This window comes from Eurypyga helias, unplaced genomic scaffold, assembly GCF_000690775.1.
Source record: "Eurypyga helias isolate BGI_N326 unplaced genomic scaffold, ASM69077v1 scaffold15355, whole genome shotgun sequence".
NCBI classification, from domain to species: domain Eukaryota; kingdom Metazoa; phylum Chordata; class Aves; order Eurypygiformes; family Eurypygidae; genus Eurypyga; species Eurypyga helias.
In genome coordinates, this window is record NW_010253527.1 from 26,337 (window position 1) to 47,731 (window position 21,395).

Consider the following 21,395-nt stretch of genomic DNA (forward strand, 5'->3'; position numbering starts at 1 on the left):
TGTCTGGTGATCTATTGCAGCTTTTTCTTTTTCTAAAAAAAGGCTTATTTTGATGCCTGTGGTGCTGAAGGAAGAATTGAAACTAATACACTGAAACTCTATCACAGGTGTAGAAAAAGGCTTACCAACCTTAGAAAGGCTTGGCTTGCAGCACAGCTGTGCTGTTAGAACCTTCAAGCTAATACGGACTTAAAATTGCAATGCATTTTTATGTACAATTTAACTGAATTGTCACCAACTTTTCGGAAGAGAAGTTTGCTTTGGTTTGTTTTTTATGATTACAGAGACTTTTTTTCCTTCTGTTTTCCCTCAAACACTCCCCAATTTAAGATGATAGTTGTATATCATCTTTGTTAAATAAGTTACACTTTAGCGTAGGTAGTGTAAGTTCATTAATGTTTCTAAGTGCCTGTATTTTATTTAACAAGGTATAATGACACTTTGAGTAATTGGATAGATGTATGGATGAGTTCTACTGGAGGGTCAGGAAATGTTTACTAACAAAAAACTTCACTCAAGTAGCAGCTGATAAAGCAATTGCCTTCAAGAGCCACGTGTGTAAATAATCGATAAACTTGCTGCTTTATGTGACTGGAATGAAGGGTATTTTCTGCAGATCTGTCATAGGAATGAATTGCTTATCCAAACCTTTTACTTGGAACAGGAATATAGTAGCACTTGTATGGTAATTCAGTAGCCTTGTCCCTTTTTTTTTAAGGGGAAGTATGGGGATCCAAACCACCTTTTGCTTCCTCCTTTAAGCAAGATAAAGGCAGGCTGTCAGAAATCTTCCAAAATCCAAGTAGTACTGGAATTTTAGTGTTGCATAGTACTTTATTGTAATTGAAAAATTCAATCTCATTGAGTGTTTAAAAAACATTTTCATTTACAGATCTATACTAAGTTTGCAACCGCCAGCTAATGAAAATGGAGTGGATGGAGAATACGATATGTGTGAAGGAATTACATTTGATGAAATTATGAAAAATGTTGACAGTTTATTACAAAGGAAATGCCAGTCTGTGAGGTCAACTAACCACTCACTTATCATCAATATTGTTCCTGTAAAAGACACGCTGACATCTTCATTATGTGCAGAAGATCAGTGGGATTTTCCTTACGTTGTTCATTTGTGGCCTTCTGTTCTTCTCCGCAATCTTCTTCCTTATCAAATAACTTACTCTGTAGAGGTAATTCTTTAACATTTAAGTATTTTTGGTGATGTTTCCCACCTACTATATGAAGGCTGACCAGCTGTTTGGAATAGGTTTATAAATACATACTAAAAGGAAGGGCTCCTGTTAGAGTATTTGTGAGTATTCTGTTAGAGCAGCTTTACAGATGATGTGAGGGCAAGTCTGTATCTACAGAAACAAAACAGTACCAGAATGTGAAAAGGGGTGTTATTAATCATGAGCAGTAAGTTCTACATGAATACAGGTGGAAAGTAAAACTTGCATGGTACAAATTTAGCCCTGTGGGAGAGTCACTTTCTGTTCCTCAGGTGCAGCTTAAACAGTGTATTTTTTTTCCTGTGAATTATGACTGCCTCATCAGCCTGCAGTAACGTTTTATGTGCTGCCACTGACTTCTAGCAATAGCATGCTTTTAATGAATTCTTACAGGCCTGCCTTTTTTTCAAGGTTTTTGTTTGAATTGCAGCCTAATCCCAGGTTTAATACCCTTTTCCAGATGAAATGAAACCATTAGGTGTACTTTGGCTGTTGATAGGCATTCATTCCAGGGCCAGGTGAGAGTCAGTCTCAAGTAAAACACCTAAAACCTGTGCATTGTGGACACTGGGTCCTGACTACTCTATGTTTCATTCTGTGGATCTGCTATGGCTGTGTCCAGTGCTTACTGATGTAGACTTAGGATAATGAATGGGAGACACTGAAACATTTTTTTTCAGATGGTCTTAATGCTTAGTATGTGGACTCTGATAGTGTTATTTAAGGAAAATTTTGTTGCAGATGCGTGATTACTAGAGCTAGAGACCATGGCCTCTGCCAAATGTGTGAAAGTAACAGGCTCTTTTCTGTATGCCTCTTAACTAAATTTAAATTTAATGAAAGAAATACTGAGTTGAAGTAATCTGTCATTTAATCATAGAATCATAGAATGGTTTGGGTTGGCAGGGACCTTAAAGATCATCTAGTTCCACCCCCCCTGCCATGGGCAGGGACACCTTGCACTAGACCAGGTTGCTCAAAGCCACATCCAGTCTGGCCTTGAAGACATCCAGGGATGGGGCATCCACAGTTTCTCTGGGCAACCTGTTCCAGTGCCTCACCACCCTCTCTGTGAAGAATTTCTTCCTGATATCTAATCTAAACCTCCCTGATTTCAATTTGTACCCATTACCCCTTGTCCTATCACTACAGGCCCTTGTAAAAAGTCCTCTTCCAGCACCCTTGTAGGCCCCCTTCAGATACTGGAAGGCTGCAATGAGGTCTCCCCGGAGCCTCCTCTTCTCCAGGCTGAACAAGCCCAATTCTTGCAGCCTGTCCCCATAGCAGAGGTGCTCCAGCCCTCTGATCATCTTCGTGGCCCTCCTTTGGACTCGCTCCAAGTGGTCAATATCCTTCTGATGTTGGGGGTTCCACAGCTGGACACAGCACTCCAGGTGGGGTCTCACCAGAGCATTTAAGTACGGTTATGTATTTAAATCTGGTGACAGCTTTTTTTTTGGTGTTAAATATTGATGGCCATGCATAGTTTTACTTTTCCTCTAAGTGTTGTATTAAGGTAGATGTAAAGTGTTCTATTAAGGTAGATGTTTAAGAATGTAAAGAATGTTTAATAATGTATTAAATAGCATAATAAGCATTTTAAAGTTTTGCCTTAGTAACTTATATCTTACATTTTCAAAGCTAGCTAGAAAATAAAAGTTGATACGAATTTTGAGCATGACTTATGTAAATGTGCACTGTTTGTTTTTTTTTTAAAGGGAGATGGGAACAAATATGAAACTCTGCAGGAAGGATGTTCCGCTCAGATTCATAATGCAGTCTTGGATCAAACAAAACTAGATTTACAGTTGCTTAAGTATCTTGATCAAGATTGGAAAAGTGAGTATGATATAAAAAGCAATCAGCCGGATATCAGCTTCACAACGTTTTACTGCATCACGGAGTTGGATAAGACTGAACTGGATATTGCTGTCCATGTGACCTACACAACTGGGCAGGTGGTTATAGCAGTTTACAGTCCATACTGGATGGTAAATAAAACCGGTCGAATGCTGCAATACAAAGCTGACGGTATTCACCGCAAGCATCCTCCAGATTGCAAAAAACCGCTCCTTTTTTCTTTCCAGCCGAAAAACTTCCTCCAAAATAATAAGGTATTATATTTTGTAAAATCTGACAGCTCTGTACTCCCCTGTGTTGTTGTATGAGAGCATTTTTACACTTTGAAAGTTACCTATGTTATGCTGTGTTCTGTAAAGAGTGTGAAATGTAAGATATCCCTTGTCTAAAGACAGAATATTTTAAATAGGGGTGTTGTCGGATATGCTTGAGATGAGAAATTTACATGATGAAAGGTGTTGTTAAGAAAGAGATTCTTACCTTTGAGGGGAATAAAATTCACTGAGGCATGTTTCCTAAATAAAATTTTCCTTTATTCCATTTAACAGCATCAATAAAGGTCTTGTGTAGGAAATGTAAAGCTGTGATACCTGAAAAATAAATGTCACTTGAAAAATGAATGCTTGCAGTGGTAGCTGGTAGATTGGGTCTGAGTTGGTAGTAAGTTAAGGTTAAGGTGTGGTTTATGATTTGTGTCTGCTCTGAGTTTTTTAATGCTGGATATTACTGAGTGATGAATGATACAAGAGACATTACAAGATAAGTGATATAAGACATTACAAGATTTGCCTTTGAGATTTTAATTCTGATGTTTTGGAAGGGATCCTTATGTAGTTGCTTCCTCTGGAGTATCTTAGGCTTATAGTACTTATTTCACGTAGCTTACGACTAAGAAAACGTCTTTGTGAGATAATACTGGCAATTGTTACGTCTTGACTTTCTGACGAAGTATTTCCAGTATGCACTTTCTTGTGGGTTTTATATATATCTGTATATGCATACTTTATGTATTATTTTAAATGTTGTCAGTGTCTGTAAATTGAATAATAATTTAGGGTGCTTCTTCATAGGTGCAGCTTATGGTAACTGACAGTGAATTGTCGGATCAGTTTTCACTGGACACTGTTGGAAGTCATGGTTCTGTGAAATGCAAGAGTCAGAAACAGGAATATCAAGTGAGTTAAATTCATCTTTCAAATTCATTACTTTTAGGAGATATAAATGAGGTGAGAAAAGAATAGCATATTTCTAACAATGTCTTTCTATTCACAGGTCGGTGTCACCATAAACAACAGCAGTTTTAATCTTACTAGAATTGTAACTTTCACTCCATTTTTTATGATCTCGAACAGAAGCAAATACACTTTGGAAGTATCTGAAGAAGGCAAGGAGAAGTGGATTCCTATTGTTTTGCAACAGGTAAATTTAGAAAGGCATAAACCTACAAATTTGTTCTATTTCCTAATATTCTTATGTTTCTCTGAACCAAACTTTTCCTTGACTCTACATACTTTTTGGGTTTTTTACATGCATGATTGCTCATCTAGTTAGTTGATAAACCTATGTCTTTTTGGAGCTTTATGTGTCATTGCACTTCATATCTAATGTCTTACTCTGGGAAAATACAGTCAGATTTTATTATTCTTTGTTTTGTGGTTTATATTTGATATAGAGTTGTTAGTAGACTAAACTGAATTATTTACAGGAAGTTTTGATTTTTTTTTTGCAAAACCTATTCAGAGGTAATAATTTTGGAAGTTCAAATACATTGCTACATACATGATCTGTGGTTTTTCGGTGTTGGTTGTTTTGCTGATATGCTTGTAGAATTTTCTAGATTGTCCCATAAGTGCTGATTTCTTCATGGTATGATTCTATCTTAGTCGTCTTTCAGTTACTGAGTGTCAAAGGAGGACTTCGTAGACTTTAGGAAAGATTAGATATGGCAGTTTGTCACACGGAGTCATAGAGGTCAACACAGGAATCTGTATCCCCTTCTGAATAAATTATTCCAAACTTCACTCCCAAAATTGCTTGCCTTTTCACATTGTATCGATATTTTCCCTTTTGATAATCAGTCTCTAAAAATCTGAGTTGTGACAGTTGAGTCTGCCAGGGTTGTTAATCTGTAACCCAGTTGCTCAATCCAGTATGTTTATTATCCCTTTGAAATCTAGGTAGAGTCCAGCCACTATGAGATGTCTTTCTTTGGGCATTCAGGACAGATTTCCAGGAACAAGTTCCCATTTGATCCTGTTCTTGAGATACGGAACTCTGCTATCCAGCTAACCTAGATTTCTTTTTTTTTTCCTTCTTTTAATTAATGCCTGTGATTTTTTTTTTGAGTACTTCTCACTTTACTCTTTAGCATTAGGTTGATCCCAAAAAAAACCCCAAGAAGTTTGTCAAAATGCTAATTTGTATTCAGCTTGCGCTGTTCTGCCCCCATTCTATTTTTAACATTTTAAGTTAAGCAGAGTCCTTCCTGCTGCTTCTCTTTTATTCACTCTTCTTTCTCGTGACATATATTCTTGGGGAATAAAGCAATACTTGTGTAGAACCCATCTACTCTTGGACATGTTCCCTGTCTGGAAAGCAGTCAGTCTATCAGAAACTTTAATTACTATTTCTGGAAAAATCCATCGTTCTTCAAAGGCTGTATTAGGAGTTGTTGGACAGTGATTAATATGAAATGGATTGCCAAGGACAGTACTTCAAACTAGGTATAATGCAAGACAGTTGGCCAACATACCTTCTTAGAGAAAGAAAGCAAAAATTACCTAAGATGGTACAAGAGACCACTGCTAAATATAAATTAAAGATCCTATTATGGAATGTCGATTGCTGTATAAATATAATATCTACTGATGTGCTTAGCAGGTGTGTGGCAAGACGTTTGGAAACAGCACCATTTTGTGACACATTATGTGGCTAAAGATTATTGCAAAAATTGGTTTCAGTTCTCTGTGGTTGATTCTGTAACTTCTTGTTTAGCCAATCCTCTTTACATATTTGAGTTTTGATTTTAAACTTTGCTTTACTGTGGAGTGATTCTCCTTAAATTTTCTTTGAGCGCTCAATATCCATATTGAGACCTACTTGCTAGTGTGTTTTATGCTAGTTTACAACAGCGTTTAAGTACGTGTTGATGGAGATAACACCTTCAATCTTGCTGTTTAACTATATTTTTTCCTTTGTCTTCCTGCTTCCTGTGGTGTGAGAAACAATGGGAAAGGGAACTTAGTGGCATGGTAAGTTGGTGAACTAGTCTTTCACCACTGAAGATTTAATTATAGGATTCAAAAACAATTAAATGTAACATCTCATTTCTTATCCTGTGTTGGATAAAGATGCTGCTGAAGTTTTGGATGTTGCAGGTGAACAGTTTGAAATACAGAAAACTAGCATGTCTGGACAGACTTCAGCTCTTGCTGGTTGAGCGTTATTGTTAATCATAGCTTGTTACGTTGCAGGACTCTCTTAATTAGTTGGAAACTTTTCATTAATTACAATTAAAACTCTTTTCTTCCCTGCTTCCTTGTCTTATCTGTTTGGTGTGTAAACTGTGGAAGAGCTTCTCTGTGGGACTTTTAAACTCAGAATGTCTGTGATTTCAGTTGTGGTTGTGAATAGCAGAACATGGTCTCTCATTTAGCTGTCTAATGCGTCAGATGTTATGAAACATTTTGTTTTACACCTGTATATTTGTGCATATGTGTGTATGTGTATTTTTATATATATATGAAGTACTTCAAAAGAACAGCCAGTGTGCTGATGTCCGGTGTACCAAAGTTACTATGGGGTATATTTATGCTAATATCCGTTATTGTCATTGATTGTCACTATAAGATTGACTTGTAATTTATAGTTATTTGGCAAGAGGTCTGTTAATGGAAGAACAGTGGGTTTTTTGGTTTTTTTTAACAAGCTTGGCCATTTTGGTGTTATAGCCATGTTCAGCTTTATACTCTGGATTTTGTATACATTATTTATTTTAAGTCAACTTCATGTGAATATGAAGTTTACTGTTTTCACTTTTAGCTCCTTAACTCCTCAGTTTCTTCCCTGTAGTCTGAATTATTTCTGACTTTCTTTCAATTTATTGTGTTCAGGTAAGTAATTACTTTTTTTTAAAATAGAGTTTTTGATCCAACTCACTACACTTTTGGGTAGAATTTTAGTAGATCAGCTTTGGGCTAAAGTGAATGCTGTTTAACATCTAGTTTTTCTCACTTCGTTTAAAGTATGATTTCCCCCCCTCCCCCAGTGCATTCCCTTTTGGCCTGAAAATGATGGCAACAAGCTGCTTGTTAGAGTTGAAAATTCTGATCTCCCTGCAAAGAAGATAAATTTTGATAAGCAAGAGAACTGTCTGCTGCTGCATTTGGATAACAAGGTAAATGGTTGCCTTTGGAAATTAGGTAAAACAACATAAATAACTTTCATTACCATTCTCAAAACTTTGTCTTCCCATATAATCAAGTATCACAAAACCTTACCTGAGGAAAAGATGATATATTTGGAAGTGTATTATTCTTATTCTTCTGCTCTCTTTCCTGTGTGTGTAGGTGTTTAGTTTTAAGTGTTTCTCTGCAAAGCATATCTAAAGAAGTTAAAACGGAGGTTATTTTCCTAGTGTTCTCTAGCTGAGTCTGGAAAGTATAATAATATTAATACACATTAATTCTAAAGTAACACTAAGTTACTTGGAAAAGTAACTTTCTCCGCTAAATTTACTTCTCTGTTGCATATAGTCTCCTCTAGTGGTAGCTTTGAAATAGATGGGGTTTTAATTATAGAATTATTTGGAGGGCATTAATGTATATGAATGGTTCAAGGAAGATATCTGTACTACTAGACTAAATTTTGATGGTGCAGAACTCCTCCACAGTTTCAATTACTAAGTGCAGTGCCACTTACGTAGTAGTTAGATGAGGGAAATATTTCAAAGATGTTTAAAACAGGTTGTCTGTTAGACTATTTGATAGTTTTGTCTTAAGAGCGTAAAACTTCTCAAAATATTTAAATTACATTTGCTTTACTTAGTAGTCCATTCCACTGTTATTTACTTTATAATTTTTATGTCTGATAGCTTGGAGGAATTACAGTGGACGTTAACTTGACAGAACACTCTACAGTGATTACCTTTTCTGATTACCATGATGGGGCAGCTCCATTTCTGTTGATAAACCATACTAAAGAGGAGATTATCGAGTATGGACAGAGGTATGTAAGAAGAGTTTTAGTGTAGATGTCTGCATGGAGGCAGGTGAACTGTTATTTCATGTATTGTAAGCATGCCTGTTTTTAAGGAATGGAGGTCTAACTTTGTCAGAGCACCCAAAAATCTCTTGTTTTATAGGGTGAAGAGAATGAATTGTTAACAGAGCATTGTTACGTAGTTCTAGGTTCCTGTTTCCACAAGTAAAGAAACTGTTTGTGAGCTAAAGATGCTTTCTGGGTTCTTGATATGAATTTTGCAGCCTTGCCCTCTACATGCCTTTACATTCCTGGTGGGGGCAAAGGATGTGCTTGGCTTTTCTTGAAGTGTGCACTTGTTGACTGTGCAGAATGAGTAATAAATGAGTTGTAAATATAATTAGATTGGGGACTTCTAATGTTCTGTTTTATTTAGCTGAGATTTAGCTGGAAGAATGGGTTAAAGTTTTGGGAGACAAGAGGAAATGTACTGAGAAATGGGTAGGTAGTTACATAAATTTTTTTAAGCCAGACAGAAACTAAGATTATTTTAACAACTATGAATTATCTGCGATCAGTGAAAATTTGGTTCTGCACACAGCTATACTGGTTCTGTTCTCAAGCTGGAATGTCTTTAATGCTTTTCAACTGTATGAAGATGCTGTGCACTGCTGGGAAGTGTAAGCATCTCTACAGCATTCTTGCCCTGTTTCTTCTGTAAAGGCTGAACAGCCTCTACCTTTTTTCCCTTTCAGTCAATCAGACCAGTGTTTAAAGATGTTCAATTTAAAAATGGAAGAGCTGTTAGTCAAATTAAGCTTGCAGATATATGTTCCTGGTTTATAGTCACTTGGTTTTGTTTTTTATCTGGGAAGATTAGTAACTTTTATCTTTTTAGCTGGCTTTTGGGCATCCCTAGTGTAAATTTAAGTAGATATGTAAGTTTTGTAATTCGTTATGGAGAAGAAAATAGAATAGAATATTCCAGTTGGAAGAGACCTACAAGGATCATTTAATCCAGCTGCCTGACCAATTTGAGGCTGACCAGAAGTTAAAGCATGTTAAGAGCATGCCAGTCATGGGGCGTTGACCACCTCTCTGGGGAGTCTGTTCAGTGTTTTACCACCCTCTCAGTAAGGAAATGGTTCCTAATCTCCAGCCTAAAGCTCCCTTGGTGCAGCTTTGAAGCATTCCCATGTGTCCTATGACTGCATGCCAGGGAGAAGAGATCAGCACCTCTCTCTCCCCTTCCTCTCTTGTGGTAGGCTCCTTTTAGAGAACTGTAGAAGACAAGTAATTTGTCTGTTTTTAACTGTATGTGAGGGGGAAACGGAGTTTAGAATATATTTGTCTGAAAATATCCACTGTAACCAGGCATTAAACGTGGCACTTCTTTTCCCTTCAGCAAATCAGACAGGGGAAACTTTCCCTAAAGAATGGATTTTGAACACACTTTTCTCTTGGAATATTAATGCTAGGCAGCACAAATCCTGAATTTTCCTTTAAACTTATAAGCTCCACAGTCTATTTTTATTCTCTGATTAATATTTCTCTGTTAATCACAAGAGCAGAAGAAAATGGATATGTAAAATCTACTGTGCATCCTTCTTTTCTAAAATATACATATGTATCTTGAAGTATAGAATCTGTTTTTATTATTGTGTTGATAACAGTTTTGTCGGTGTTTTTTCATACACAGTGTTTTTTCCTCTTCATTATTTGAAAGAATAATTAGTGTTTTTGTGGAAATGCTAAAGTGCAAAAGTCACTGACAAAAATATTAACTGACATTTTTTTATTACTTTATTCCAGCTCCCTCAGTGAATTGGAAGATGCTCTTCAGCCAAATAAGGCAGTACTGTATACTTGGGCGGACCCAGCCGGGTCTAGAAAATTGAAGTGGAAATGTGGAAATAGAACTGAGGAAATTACCCCAAAAGAGGTACGTTTATTATCTAAATCTCCTTTTAATCTTGCCTAATTTATTATCCTGTTCAGTGTGTATGTGAAACTCAGTATGATATTAGTGTGATCAGCAATCTCATATATGAGGGTAAAGCACAGAACAGTAACAACACTCTGTTTGCTGGAGCTTTTGCCAATAAGCATTGTTTTCAGTTCAAAAGTGTGTGTATGTGTGTGTGAGACTGCTGTTACAATGAAAAATTTTATTGTTTTCCTGTACCATTAAAAAAATATTTTCTATTATTGTTGGTGTTGCTAAGACTTGCATTTGGTTGTGGAGTAGAATGACGAAGGGATTTATGAAAAAAACTTTCCCTCTCTTGTTTGTAGGACAAAATGGAAATCCTCAGCTTGGATTGTAGAAAAGTGGTCTATTTAGTGTCGTTTTTTGAAGGATTGCAGCGTATTGTCCTCATCACTGAAGATGAAAATGTATTTAAATTAACATATGAAAGTGTAAAAGCAGAACTAGCAGAACAAGAAATTGTTCTGTCTTTGCAAGATGTTGGAATTTCATTGGTTAATAATTATACAAAGCAAGAGGTGTCCTACATTGGAATTACAAGGTAACTTACTTTGTGTGCAGCCATTTAAACTGTTTAAGTTAATATATTTTTTACTTAGTGAAGTTCATTTTGGTATGTGATGGAAGAGGAAGAAGGTCTGGGTAAGAGTATTAAGAACTAAATCATTATGTTTTCCTGTTGTAAAGAGAAATGTTTTCACTGTGTTTTATATAATTCTGTATTTGAATGTATGTGTTCTTGCAACAGCAAAAATTGCTGTTGAATGGCTCAGCTGTTTCAAGGTAGTACTCTATTTTATAGCTGTTGTCTTGCCGTTCAGCTCACCTTTTCTTTTGTGCGTGTGTGGTTCTGCCATTGATGTATCTGAACACAGATGTAGCGAAAAGGGATTGAACTAGGGGGCTGTGTATGGAAAGCTATGTGTTCTTGGGCAGTAGAGTAACTTGTGGAAAGAAAAAAATCTGCCACCTGTCTTGAAGTGTTGGCTTGTGCCCTGTCATGTGCCTTCAGTTTGACTGTAAGGTGAAGTCAGACATGAGCTTCTCGCAAAAGGAGTGGAATTAAGCAGAAAAGATTTCAGTGCCCTTTCAGGATGATTAATTATTTTGTTGCTTTGTTAATAATACAAGTCAGAGACAAAATAACTGATTTTGGGATACCATTTAAAAAAACAAAGAAGGCAAACCAAACAAAACCAAAAACCCTCACCATAAAATCAGTAGAGGAAACATGTAAACCAAAACCACTGTCTGTTGATTTAGGCTAAGAGTGAAGACACTAGCTGTCAAAAGTAAGAGGCAGTTCAGGAGGCATTTAATCTTGCCTTGAAGTACTCTATCTCCAGTAAGTCCAGCTATGCCAAAATACGTACGGGTGTGTATGCAGAAAGCCACACTGAGATTGTAGAATAATGGATGGCAGTACTGTTGAAACTGATCTTCCTGATTAAGTATCTTTACGTACCCATCTTCATTTTGGTGGGGAGTTACACAGGCTTGCTGTTAACTTTCCTTTTTTGCATTGTTTTGGAGAAACTGGATTCCACTTAGTACCGAGAAGGCAGTGGGTGATGAGAGTCACTTTAACTTACTACAGTAGTGCTTTGTGATGTGGTTTCTCATTATGTAGTTAAAACTATTAAAAGCCTTACAATGGTAGGTAGAACTTGTTTTGAAATAGCTAATCTTTCTCTTTTGGTCCTTTGTTTTCAAAGCTCTGATGTGGTTTGGGAGACAAAACCCAAGAAGAAGTCAAGATGGAGACCACTGAGTGTTAAGCAGACTGATAAATTGGAACAAGAATTCAGAGATTACAGAGAGCTAACTCCTTCAGAAAATAAGATTATTGAGTTGGAATCAAATGTTTTGGTAATACTGATTGCTCACTAATTCTGTTGCTTACTTGTATACACAGGAAAAAGATAATGTATCAATTTTTCTATTTTTGAAGAAGGTTACAGTGAAAATTGAGATGACTTACCAAATCCATTTTAAAACCCTTCATCTCTGTCTAGAAGAAAAATCTTGGGGAAAAAATCCATATACATTTGCAAGCTTACTTGCTGTATGCTTTTTGTTGTTAGCCCCTAACTTTGAAGTTGAAGGATAATATTTTTTCAGATCATGGGACTAAATATGCATAAAACTACAGTAAAGAAGCTTTGCATTTGGTTTATTTGTCATACTGGGGAGGTGGGCAGAGTGTTAGTCTTGGGTTTGTTTGTTTTAGTATAAAAATACAGTATTTTTCAAGTGGTTTATTGTGGGTATAATTCAACTGTGTCATTCAACAACATATATATGAAAAAAATCATTCTAGAAATTATTCTGGTATGTAAAGCACATTATGCTCCAAATGCTGCTGTCCTTGTCTGTAAAAATTCTAGATGCTCATTAGAATTGTATTGTAGGTAAATGAACGTGGTATAGATAAATCAATTTTTCTCGGTCGTAGGCTGTTACATTGTACTACTCAGTCTTTCCTCTAGAAAGCCATATATTAAATGCTTGTAATTTCCCAGATAATGCAGTATTCTGCAGTTTTACTTCTAATTATATTCATGGTGAAATTTGATTGTTTTAAATAAGGGAGAGTTATGACATCTGACTTAAAGGCTGCAGAACTTTTACTGCCAAGCTATCTTTACAATGTTAATGAACAGTGTAAATTTGAAATATAAGATGCAGTCTTTTGAAACACTTAGAATACCAAATTTTCTTTACTGATGCAATAGGTATGCCTAACTCCTAACGGAATGAACATGAAAATCCAACAGCCAAATGAGATTCCTATCAGAAGGAATTATCTGCCAGCTTTAAAAGTAGAATACAGTTCATCTGCACACCAGAAGTCTTTCAGAATTCAAATTTACAGGATACAGGTGAGTCTTGTAAAAAACCGAACAGTGAGTTTTTTTGTTAAGAAAACACAACTTTTATGGAAATGTGGATTTATTTTTAGAATAGTTTGGATTTGTTGTTTTGAGTTTAATTGTACTAATTGAGAAGCACTGAGGTAAAAGCCGATCTTTGGAAATACTACTTTAAATAGTTATGCACAGATAACTATTCAGGTAAAACATTTACCATTCATCTTCCATGCTTTTTCTTGTGGCTTTTCTTCACAACCAACAAAAAACAGGTACAGTTTCTTGTGTTGCATATGTTCAAATTTTTAAAAACAAACTCTTCACAAAAATTCTGTAGACCCTTCATTACCACCAACCGAGAAGCTTTTCTAGACTATTTGGGTTGGATGAGTTCCTTTTGAAAATGGAGGTATTTTAAACTACAGTAGTGGCTTTTTCTCTGCTTGTAATTGATGGAATGCTACAGATAATGTTAATAATTCTTGTTTGTCCTGGTTTTAAAATATTTCACTATTAAAAGCTAATGTGCTGCGCCTTGTCCTGTCCTTACCCCTATTAGATACAAAACCAGATTCCTGGAGCCATATTTCCCTTTGTGTTCTATCCTATTAAACCTCCAAAGTCCATCACCCTGGATTCAGGTTTGTTGTTCTAGTTTAACTTAATCCTTACTTCTGAAATAACAAGGTAACTTGCTTGTGCTGAAGTTAACAGTGTCACTTTTATCGGATGAAGTCCGTATAAGCTGACTATAGATAACACAAATACTGAAGTTAGAGATAGGGAAGCAGTTTTCTCTACAAAGAAGATACACAGTAAACAATTTAAACAGTTAACAGTCAGAAGAAAACAATTTATTTAATCTGTCAATATCATACCTTATAAGCACATCTCTTTGACACAGTAATTCAGTGCTCTTGGAGAGCCTAACATGAGTTACATTTAGGTCAAGCTTAAAATGGGCTTTTGGTGGCTGCATTCAGACCACATCTGAAACTTAATGCTGGCTACTGTATGAGAAAAGTTGTCTGCTGAAAAGAAGAGAAGATCAAATTGTTGCTTATCTTGATGGTAGTGAATCTGTTGCACAGTTTCTGCATTACTTGCATTTGGAGCTGTGAGTCAGTGAGGGTTCACTTTTCATCTTTAGTCATCTGATTTTTCCTTACTGCCCTAAATAAATTGTTTGTCTTAATCATGGTGTTTGGTTTTTTTTCCTAAACTGCAGTAGATGACCTGGTGACCTATTTGAAATGATCTTAACTAATAAGAAATGAAATGTGTGCTGGGGCCAATCTGAACTCGTAATTACTATGTGAGGCACCATTTATAAGATCTGTAGATGGCAAATTATATCTTGCCTGTTTTGTATGTAGTCTTCTGAGTTCTTCATTGCTTGGAGCGTAGAGCTCAGTGTCAGTATACTGTGTGATGAACTGCATTCTTCTATTAACTCATTCAAGGCAGTCACTTGGAAGACCATAGTTATCTCAGGAGGCATTCTGGATTGAGAAAAAGAATACTGCTTGTAATTTTGTTCAGAAGCTAATAAGACGTCAGGTTTTCATTCTAAATATGTTCAATTTCAAGCTAGAGTGCATAAATCTGCAGAATTCTTTTTTATTTGGTTTATATTTTTCTATCAGCCTTTTGAAAATCTTATTCAATGACAAGAGAAATTACATAAATCTCAGATTATATCAATATTCATCTGCTTTTAAATGAAAATTTTCAGAGGTCAGTGAAAAAGATTTTTGATTCTCTGTTTCATCCCTGCCTTCCTATTCCTTTCTTATCCTGCTTTTTTCCCATAGTTGTTTGCCAGTCACATCCATTATGTAATCCTACTTTAGAGGATTGTGAAAATCCTGAACATATATGACATTGCCATATTAAAAATATAGAGGTATATATCATATAAAAATCTGTGCTGCTCTCTTTTTATTTTACAACTGTGTAGCACCAAAGCCATTTACTGATGTCAGTATCGTCATGAGAACTGCAGGACATTCACAGATATCTCATATTAAGTAAGTATTTTTTCATCTTCCCTCTCGTTTGCTGTTAATTAGGTTTAATAAAGATATAAAATTTAAGTTATTATAGGGGAAATATAATGCAAAATAATATTACAGTAGCTCATTCTCTTAAAGATCAGAGCACTTGGACATGAAAGCTTAGCATCCTTAATTATCCATATAATTGCAGAGTAAAGTAAGGATTTTTAAGTGTCTTCTTAATGCAGATTTTTAGTCTTTTTTAATTTAGAAAAAACTTTATTTTTAACTATGCTGTGTACGATGTTAAATGCTGCTACTTGATTAAGATAGTTCTGGTTACAGATACGTGTTTGTTTTACACCACCATGGGAAGCCATCTTTTCACCAGTAATGGCAAATTCCTAAAAAAACCAAACCTGAAGTCAATTGATAAGTGGCCTAAGTACCCTAGATAAAACTTAATCTTTAAAACATTTTTGTAAAACACCTTAATAATTGATTTTTTTTGTTTCATGTGTAGGTATTTTAAGGTCCTGATTCAAGAGATGGATCTCAGATTAGATTTTGGCTTCCTTTATGCACTGGTTGAATTCTTTACACAGGCTGATGTGCTGAGTGATCAAGAGGTAGAAAACTTTTGTTGTTTAAAGACTTATAGATTTTAAGTTTGTAATTATCTAACTTGCATTTAACAAAAAGAAAAGAAAAACTACTTGGTTTTCTGTGTCAGTAACACTGGTTAATTGATGTGTCTGGGACTAATATGAAGCTGTGAGGCAAACAGTAAGCCCTTTCCTCTATCCTCATCTTGCATACTATGCAAAGAAGGTTTCAAAAACTCTGAAAGTAATGAAACTAATGCTTTTGTAGACTCTTTGGTCTTACAAATGCCTGAGGGTTCATTTAATTAAGGATCCAAGACAGGAAGGAATTGGAAATAATACTCTTCCTTAATGCACATTATTTTAAAAAATAAAATTAATAAAAAACTAGGAAAATCTTGTCCAGGAAACCACTGAAACTTATCTGCCCATGAGAGCAAGAGAATGTAAAAGGAATGGATATAGCAGATCATTATGAAGTCAATGTGTTTGTAATTTCATGCAAAATTATAAAACAGCGAGATGATGTTCTTGATATGTTGATACTAAGTGGAGTTGAGAGGGCAGTGGGAGGGAATTGTATTACTGTACAGAGAGAATGAGAGTAGTTTGCACATAGAAACAGTGGTAATAAAATACATTAATATGAAGTGCAGGGTAGTCTGCTTGGGAAATAATAATGAAAACTTCAGAGACAGCCACAAAGAAACAGAGGAGATAGTTTCTTGCATTTGCTGAAGAAAACCAAAAAAGGTGATGAACTGTACCGATACAATGCAGTTCTGATGTATATTGGGCATGATGTTCTTGTAAAGCACATTGAAATTTGTGTGTCAGTACACAAGAAAGTGATAATTAATTATTTAGCAGAAAGTGTATGTGTTCTGTCTGTATCTCAAAGATGCTGCTAGTGAAAGTGAGCCAAAAAAATCTGCCTGGATGAGTAAAGCAAAAAGTTGCTTTTTGGTGAGGCATTAAGAGGTACTGTCTTACTACAGCAAGTGAAAGATAGCCTGTAAAGGCAATTTACTCTGCTTTTATTTCCCTGTATCTACATGAGACATGAAAAAAGTATTATTGCTCAGGGATTATACTAAAATAAGGAGAAAAGATCAAAAAGTTGCTCCAGTGTAAATATAAATTGAAATTTAGAAGGAAGTGTGGAACAGCAAGACAATTGATTTCTGGAATAATATTTCAAGCAAGATAGGAATCTTGTTAGAATTTTGTAAGTTTACAGGAGAATAAATTCAGCTAAGACTTGTCTGCTATGGGTTGTTGCTCAGTAGATCTTTTTGTTTAAGTAAACCTACTACTCTTGCACAGTATAATGTAATAAATATACGCCCATTTTCCTATGTTTGTGTCTTAAGCATATGGAGTTCCTTGTTTTGAATTTTAAAAAGAAGATTCTGGTTTTGGTGGGTTGTTTGCAGCTTGTTTTCTGGCCTTCTGTGATAAAGGAAAACTAAACGTACTGTCCAGTTCACAGAATGCTTCTGTGGTTACCTTGAGTTTGGGATTATCAGGCATGAAGATATAGTTGATTATTTGTAGTCCTGCCTCCTGTTGCTGTAATTTGAAGCCTGTGGGTTCTTTACAGAGTTCTAGTAGCACCACAATTAATTATATTATAAACTCTTGAAGCAAAACTCAGTAATGGATTTTTTTAAAGGCTGCTTGAGTCGGGTTTGTTAAGCAGCATCAGCTTAATTGAACGTCTTCAAAAATGTAACCAGTAAGAATGAGCAGTCTGATCGTGACGTACGAAATAGAAGGGAATGTGAAAGGTTCCTTAAAGAAAACAGACATTTAATGAATGTTAACAGTGTTAGTCTAGAAGAGTTTAAAAAATGTCACTGTATTTTCATATGTGGGAATATGTAGTCTAAACTGGCGATCCCCAGCAGTGTGCTAGGACATACTGTCTGTTACATTTGATACCAGGTATACTCTAGGTTATTGTGGTACCTTGAAGATTTATGTTAATTTTCAGTGCATGGTTGTATAGTGGAAAGAATACATCATTGTATTTTATTGCCTCTTTCCTCTCCCAGTGGAAAGGTGAATGATTTGAGATCACAGTGTGAGCTGAATCACTGAATCCAGAGATTAGAGGAGGCCCTCTTCTGCACTATCATTTTTAGTAGAATTGCAAGGCATAATTTTAGGATTTGATCCCGACTCAATGTTTAGTGACTTGACTGCTTGTTTAAGTGGCAAAGTGGTACATGGGTTTACTGTTTTGAAAAGACCTCACATTATTTTCAGTTATAGCTTCATTTTCTTTGACATGTTAATTATCTTCTGACTATAGTTTTAGAATTGTTACTGTTTAAGAATCTTAACATTTTGGCCAGTTCTTCAAAAGCTGTAGTAAATGAATTTTATCTTTTGAAGGACAAAAGAGAAGAGGGCTACATGGAGGGCTTCTCAGAATATCCAGAAGTCTTATTTCTGTATAACAGAAAGTAGTACTTAGCCTGGGTTTTTTTGTATTTAAATACTACGTGGTATGTTACGTGTTGGAAGTGTATATATGTATGACTTTGTTTGACCCAGGTAAAAATTGTTCAAACTTCACTTGAAAATGTTTGGTACTTGAACTTTCATAAAAATAGACTTTTTTTTTTGTTGTTGTTACATTATTAAATAGATGTATATTGGATTGTCTTTTCATATGTATGTTTCCTCCTCTTCATACAAAAAAAAAGACAACAAACGAAACCTAGTTAAAAGTCCTCTAAAATTTCAATTCTTAACTTTAAAATGTGAGGAGAGTATAATTAGTATTAGCCAATGTTTCGCATTGTGATAAATGCATGGTGGTTTTGTATACTCTGAATTTTGAAGTAATATTCTTGGAAAATGCATTCACAGCTGGAACTTTTCAAAAAGGATGTTGAATCCCTTCAAGAAGAACTGATGAGTGTGTCATCAATGGATACGTCACAAATCAGCTTGTATGAATACTTTCATATCTCTCCAATTAAGGTATACCTTTTTCACAGTACAGCCTGTCTACTCTCTAATGGAATAACTCTTGTCTCCTGCAACGTAGTAGGCACTGGAAATGAAGAAACGTAGTTGATAAAAAATAAAATAAAAATGTTCCAAAAAAGTGCCTTCATTGTTACTACTAACGTATATGGGGATTACATTAATATTTGTTTAATGTTTACATTAGAAGTCCATTATTTCATCCCTATCTGTGACTTTCTTCACATACAGCAATCCTTGTTATTTATTTATTTATTTTTTAAAGTCAGGACATCCTTGTAAAATGCTATGGTTTGTGGGCAGTGTGTTGTGGGTTGGGGAATGAGGTAATTCCTAAAAAATATATGCAGTCAGCATTACTGTGCAACAACTTTATTTGCTTTATTGTTACTTAAGCATTGGAAAAGCAATTTTGTTTTTTGACTCCAGTAAAGTCTAGTTTTGGCTATTTCTCCATTCCCATAAACATTCAGGTACAGCAGTATGTGCATATCTGCATGGGAACAACACCATGTTTACCCAAATGCATGGTTTACTCTCATGCGTTTTTAGCTTACTGGTCTTTGTTTTTTGATTATTGCCTAGCTGATGTTGTTAAAGCTGTGATGGTACTTTGTAGGCTTTAGAACAGTTCTGTTGTGGTTTAACCTCATCCAGCAATTACCACTCAGCTGCTTGCTCCCCTCCCCCCTTTCCTCCAGTGGAGGGGGAGAATCAGAGGAAAAGCAAGCCTGTGGATTGACGTAAGAACTATTTAATAATTGAATATAAATGAATGGTATAGTGATACTAATAATATTAACAATACTACTACAAATAGATAATGAAAATAGGACAAATGATACAATTACTCGGCACAGCCATGTCCCAAGTAGTGAGAGTCAGAGCCCGAGAGTCAGAGCCCAAGAGCGATCACAGCAGGGTCCAAGTGAACCCCATGAGTGACACATGACTGAGAAAGCCAGGTGACTCAGAGACTCACTAACAAACTAACACATGAACAAATAGCTAATGAGCTGGCAAACGAGCAAGCTAAACAAGGAAGTTGTGGTCCCCCTGTTCACTCACTCCCTGCTTATGCGCTGAGCATTTGGGTTGGCTGACTGAGCTGTGTCCTCCACACACACTGCTTGTAATGAGACAGTTGGGAACACAGGTGCAGTATCAGATGCTGAAAAGGCCTTGAACGAGTGCAAGCACTTCTTAGCACCAACTAACAAACACCTTATCAGCACTATTCTCAGAGCAAATCCAAAACAATCCTTTGTAGCAGCTGCTGTGAAGGAAATTAACTCTGTCATGACTAAAACCAGGACAAGTTCTTAGAGAATCTCCCTTCCATCTTATGGGAAATAGACCAGCAAATGGTTTGAGTTTCACCTCCTTACATTATCTGATGAGATATTGGAAGTGGTCTGCTATTAGAACAGGTAATTCCAGGAAATACTTGTCTAGCTTTATGTAAACAGGTTAGCCTAACTCATTTCAAGTGTTTGTAGTAGGTGTTCCGGTGTATCTTCATTTACGTGTTCATAGGTATGTCTCCAGTTTTTTTTTATTACAGAAACTATGCAGGACTTGCCAAAACTAAAATACCCTTTACATGTTAAGATAACAAAGTGAGCACTTTCTAACAAAGTAAACAGAAGTTTATTTTTGAAGATACTCTGTCATATTTGACAAGAAAAATTATATGGAGGAGATAGGATAGGATAAATAGGCTTCTCTTTCTAATAAAAGATTAGTCTTTAAAAGTTACAAAGTCATTATAGAGCCATGAATTTCCAGTGGTTCTTCAAGGTGAACTATTTATCTTTGAGTTATAGTTAAGTTCTGTTACACCATAAATTAATGAATGGCACATGGTGGTGTCTTCAGAGAATCAGAAACAGTCGTAATTTCTTTTCGTCTGATTTTGAAAACTGCTGGATATACTTGTGCACTGTAGAGCCCTTTGAGCAATTTTCCTTGAATGTGGTGGGGTTTGTTTGGGTTTTGTTTTTGGTTTTTTTTTTTTTTTTTTTTGAGGGGGAGGGGGACTGTCACCTTAATTTCTATGAAACAAATATTTTGGTTGATTCAGGTCTGTACGGTAGGTTTTTTCCAGTGTTTATTTAGCATATGTAAAACTTGTGTTAATAATGTGGTTTTTTACAGTCTCTTGTTTTTCATTCTTCCTTGGATACCATGCTATACTACCTGATTTTATTTTGGGTATTGGTTATAGAAACAAAATGTTTTGGAAACAAGATATTTACCTATATAATAGGTAAAAGGTTCTGAATACCTTATCTGAAAACAGGAATAAGCAATTTCAAGTTCTTATTTTCTTAAACATAGTTCCAGTTACTCAGTTTGACTTTTACTGCCCTGCGTAGTATATTTGTGCCCTGTGTTATGAGGTCCATCTCATTTCAGGCAGAAAAGTCATCTTTTCTGATAGAAAAGTCTTATCTCAATTTTTAAATCATCTGAATAATAACAACTATTAGATTTCTACATTTATAATTAACTGTCATTTCTCAATCTCATTTTTAATCCTTTAGTTGCACTTAAGCTTTTCGCTCAGTACGGGTGGAGAAGATAGTAACAAAGAAGAAAGAAAGAATGAATTGATCCCTCTTCAGTCCTTGAATCTCCTG

The 21,395-nt window shown here is 35.6% G+C and overlaps 1 protein-coding gene across 1 annotated transcript in view; it reads left to right on the forward strand.

The window, feature by feature from the left end:
• VPS13A (vacuolar protein sorting 13 homolog A (S. cerevisiae)) overlaps positions 1-21,395 on the forward strand; it is a gene marked incomplete at its 5' end in the record, with an annotated part of 54,073 nt that overhangs the window by 26,111 nt on the left and 6,567 nt on the right. The window contains 15 exons of the mRNA XM_010152699.1: positions 893-1,190; positions 2,951-3,346; positions 4,163-4,267; positions 4,365-4,511; positions 7,360-7,488; positions 8,185-8,318; positions 10,104-10,233; positions 10,587-10,822; positions 11,997-12,150; positions 13,017-13,163; positions 13,711-13,792; positions 15,112-15,181; positions 15,672-15,777; positions 18,634-18,747; positions 21,300-21,395. The exon at positions 21,300-21,395 is cut by the window's right edge and continues 44 nt beyond it. Coding sequence (XP_010151001.1) covers positions 893-1,190; positions 2,951-3,346; positions 4,163-4,267; positions 4,365-4,511; positions 7,360-7,488; positions 8,185-8,318; positions 10,104-10,233; positions 10,587-10,822; positions 11,997-12,150; positions 13,017-13,163; positions 13,711-13,792; positions 15,112-15,181; positions 15,672-15,777; positions 18,634-18,747; positions 21,300-21,395 — 2,344 coding nt within the window. The remainder of the gene's footprint in view (positions 1-892; positions 1,191-2,950; positions 3,347-4,162; positions 4,268-4,364; positions 4,512-7,359; positions 7,489-8,184; positions 8,319-10,103; positions 10,234-10,586; positions 10,823-11,996; positions 12,151-13,016; positions 13,164-13,710; positions 13,793-15,111; positions 15,182-15,671; positions 15,778-18,633; positions 18,748-21,299) is intronic.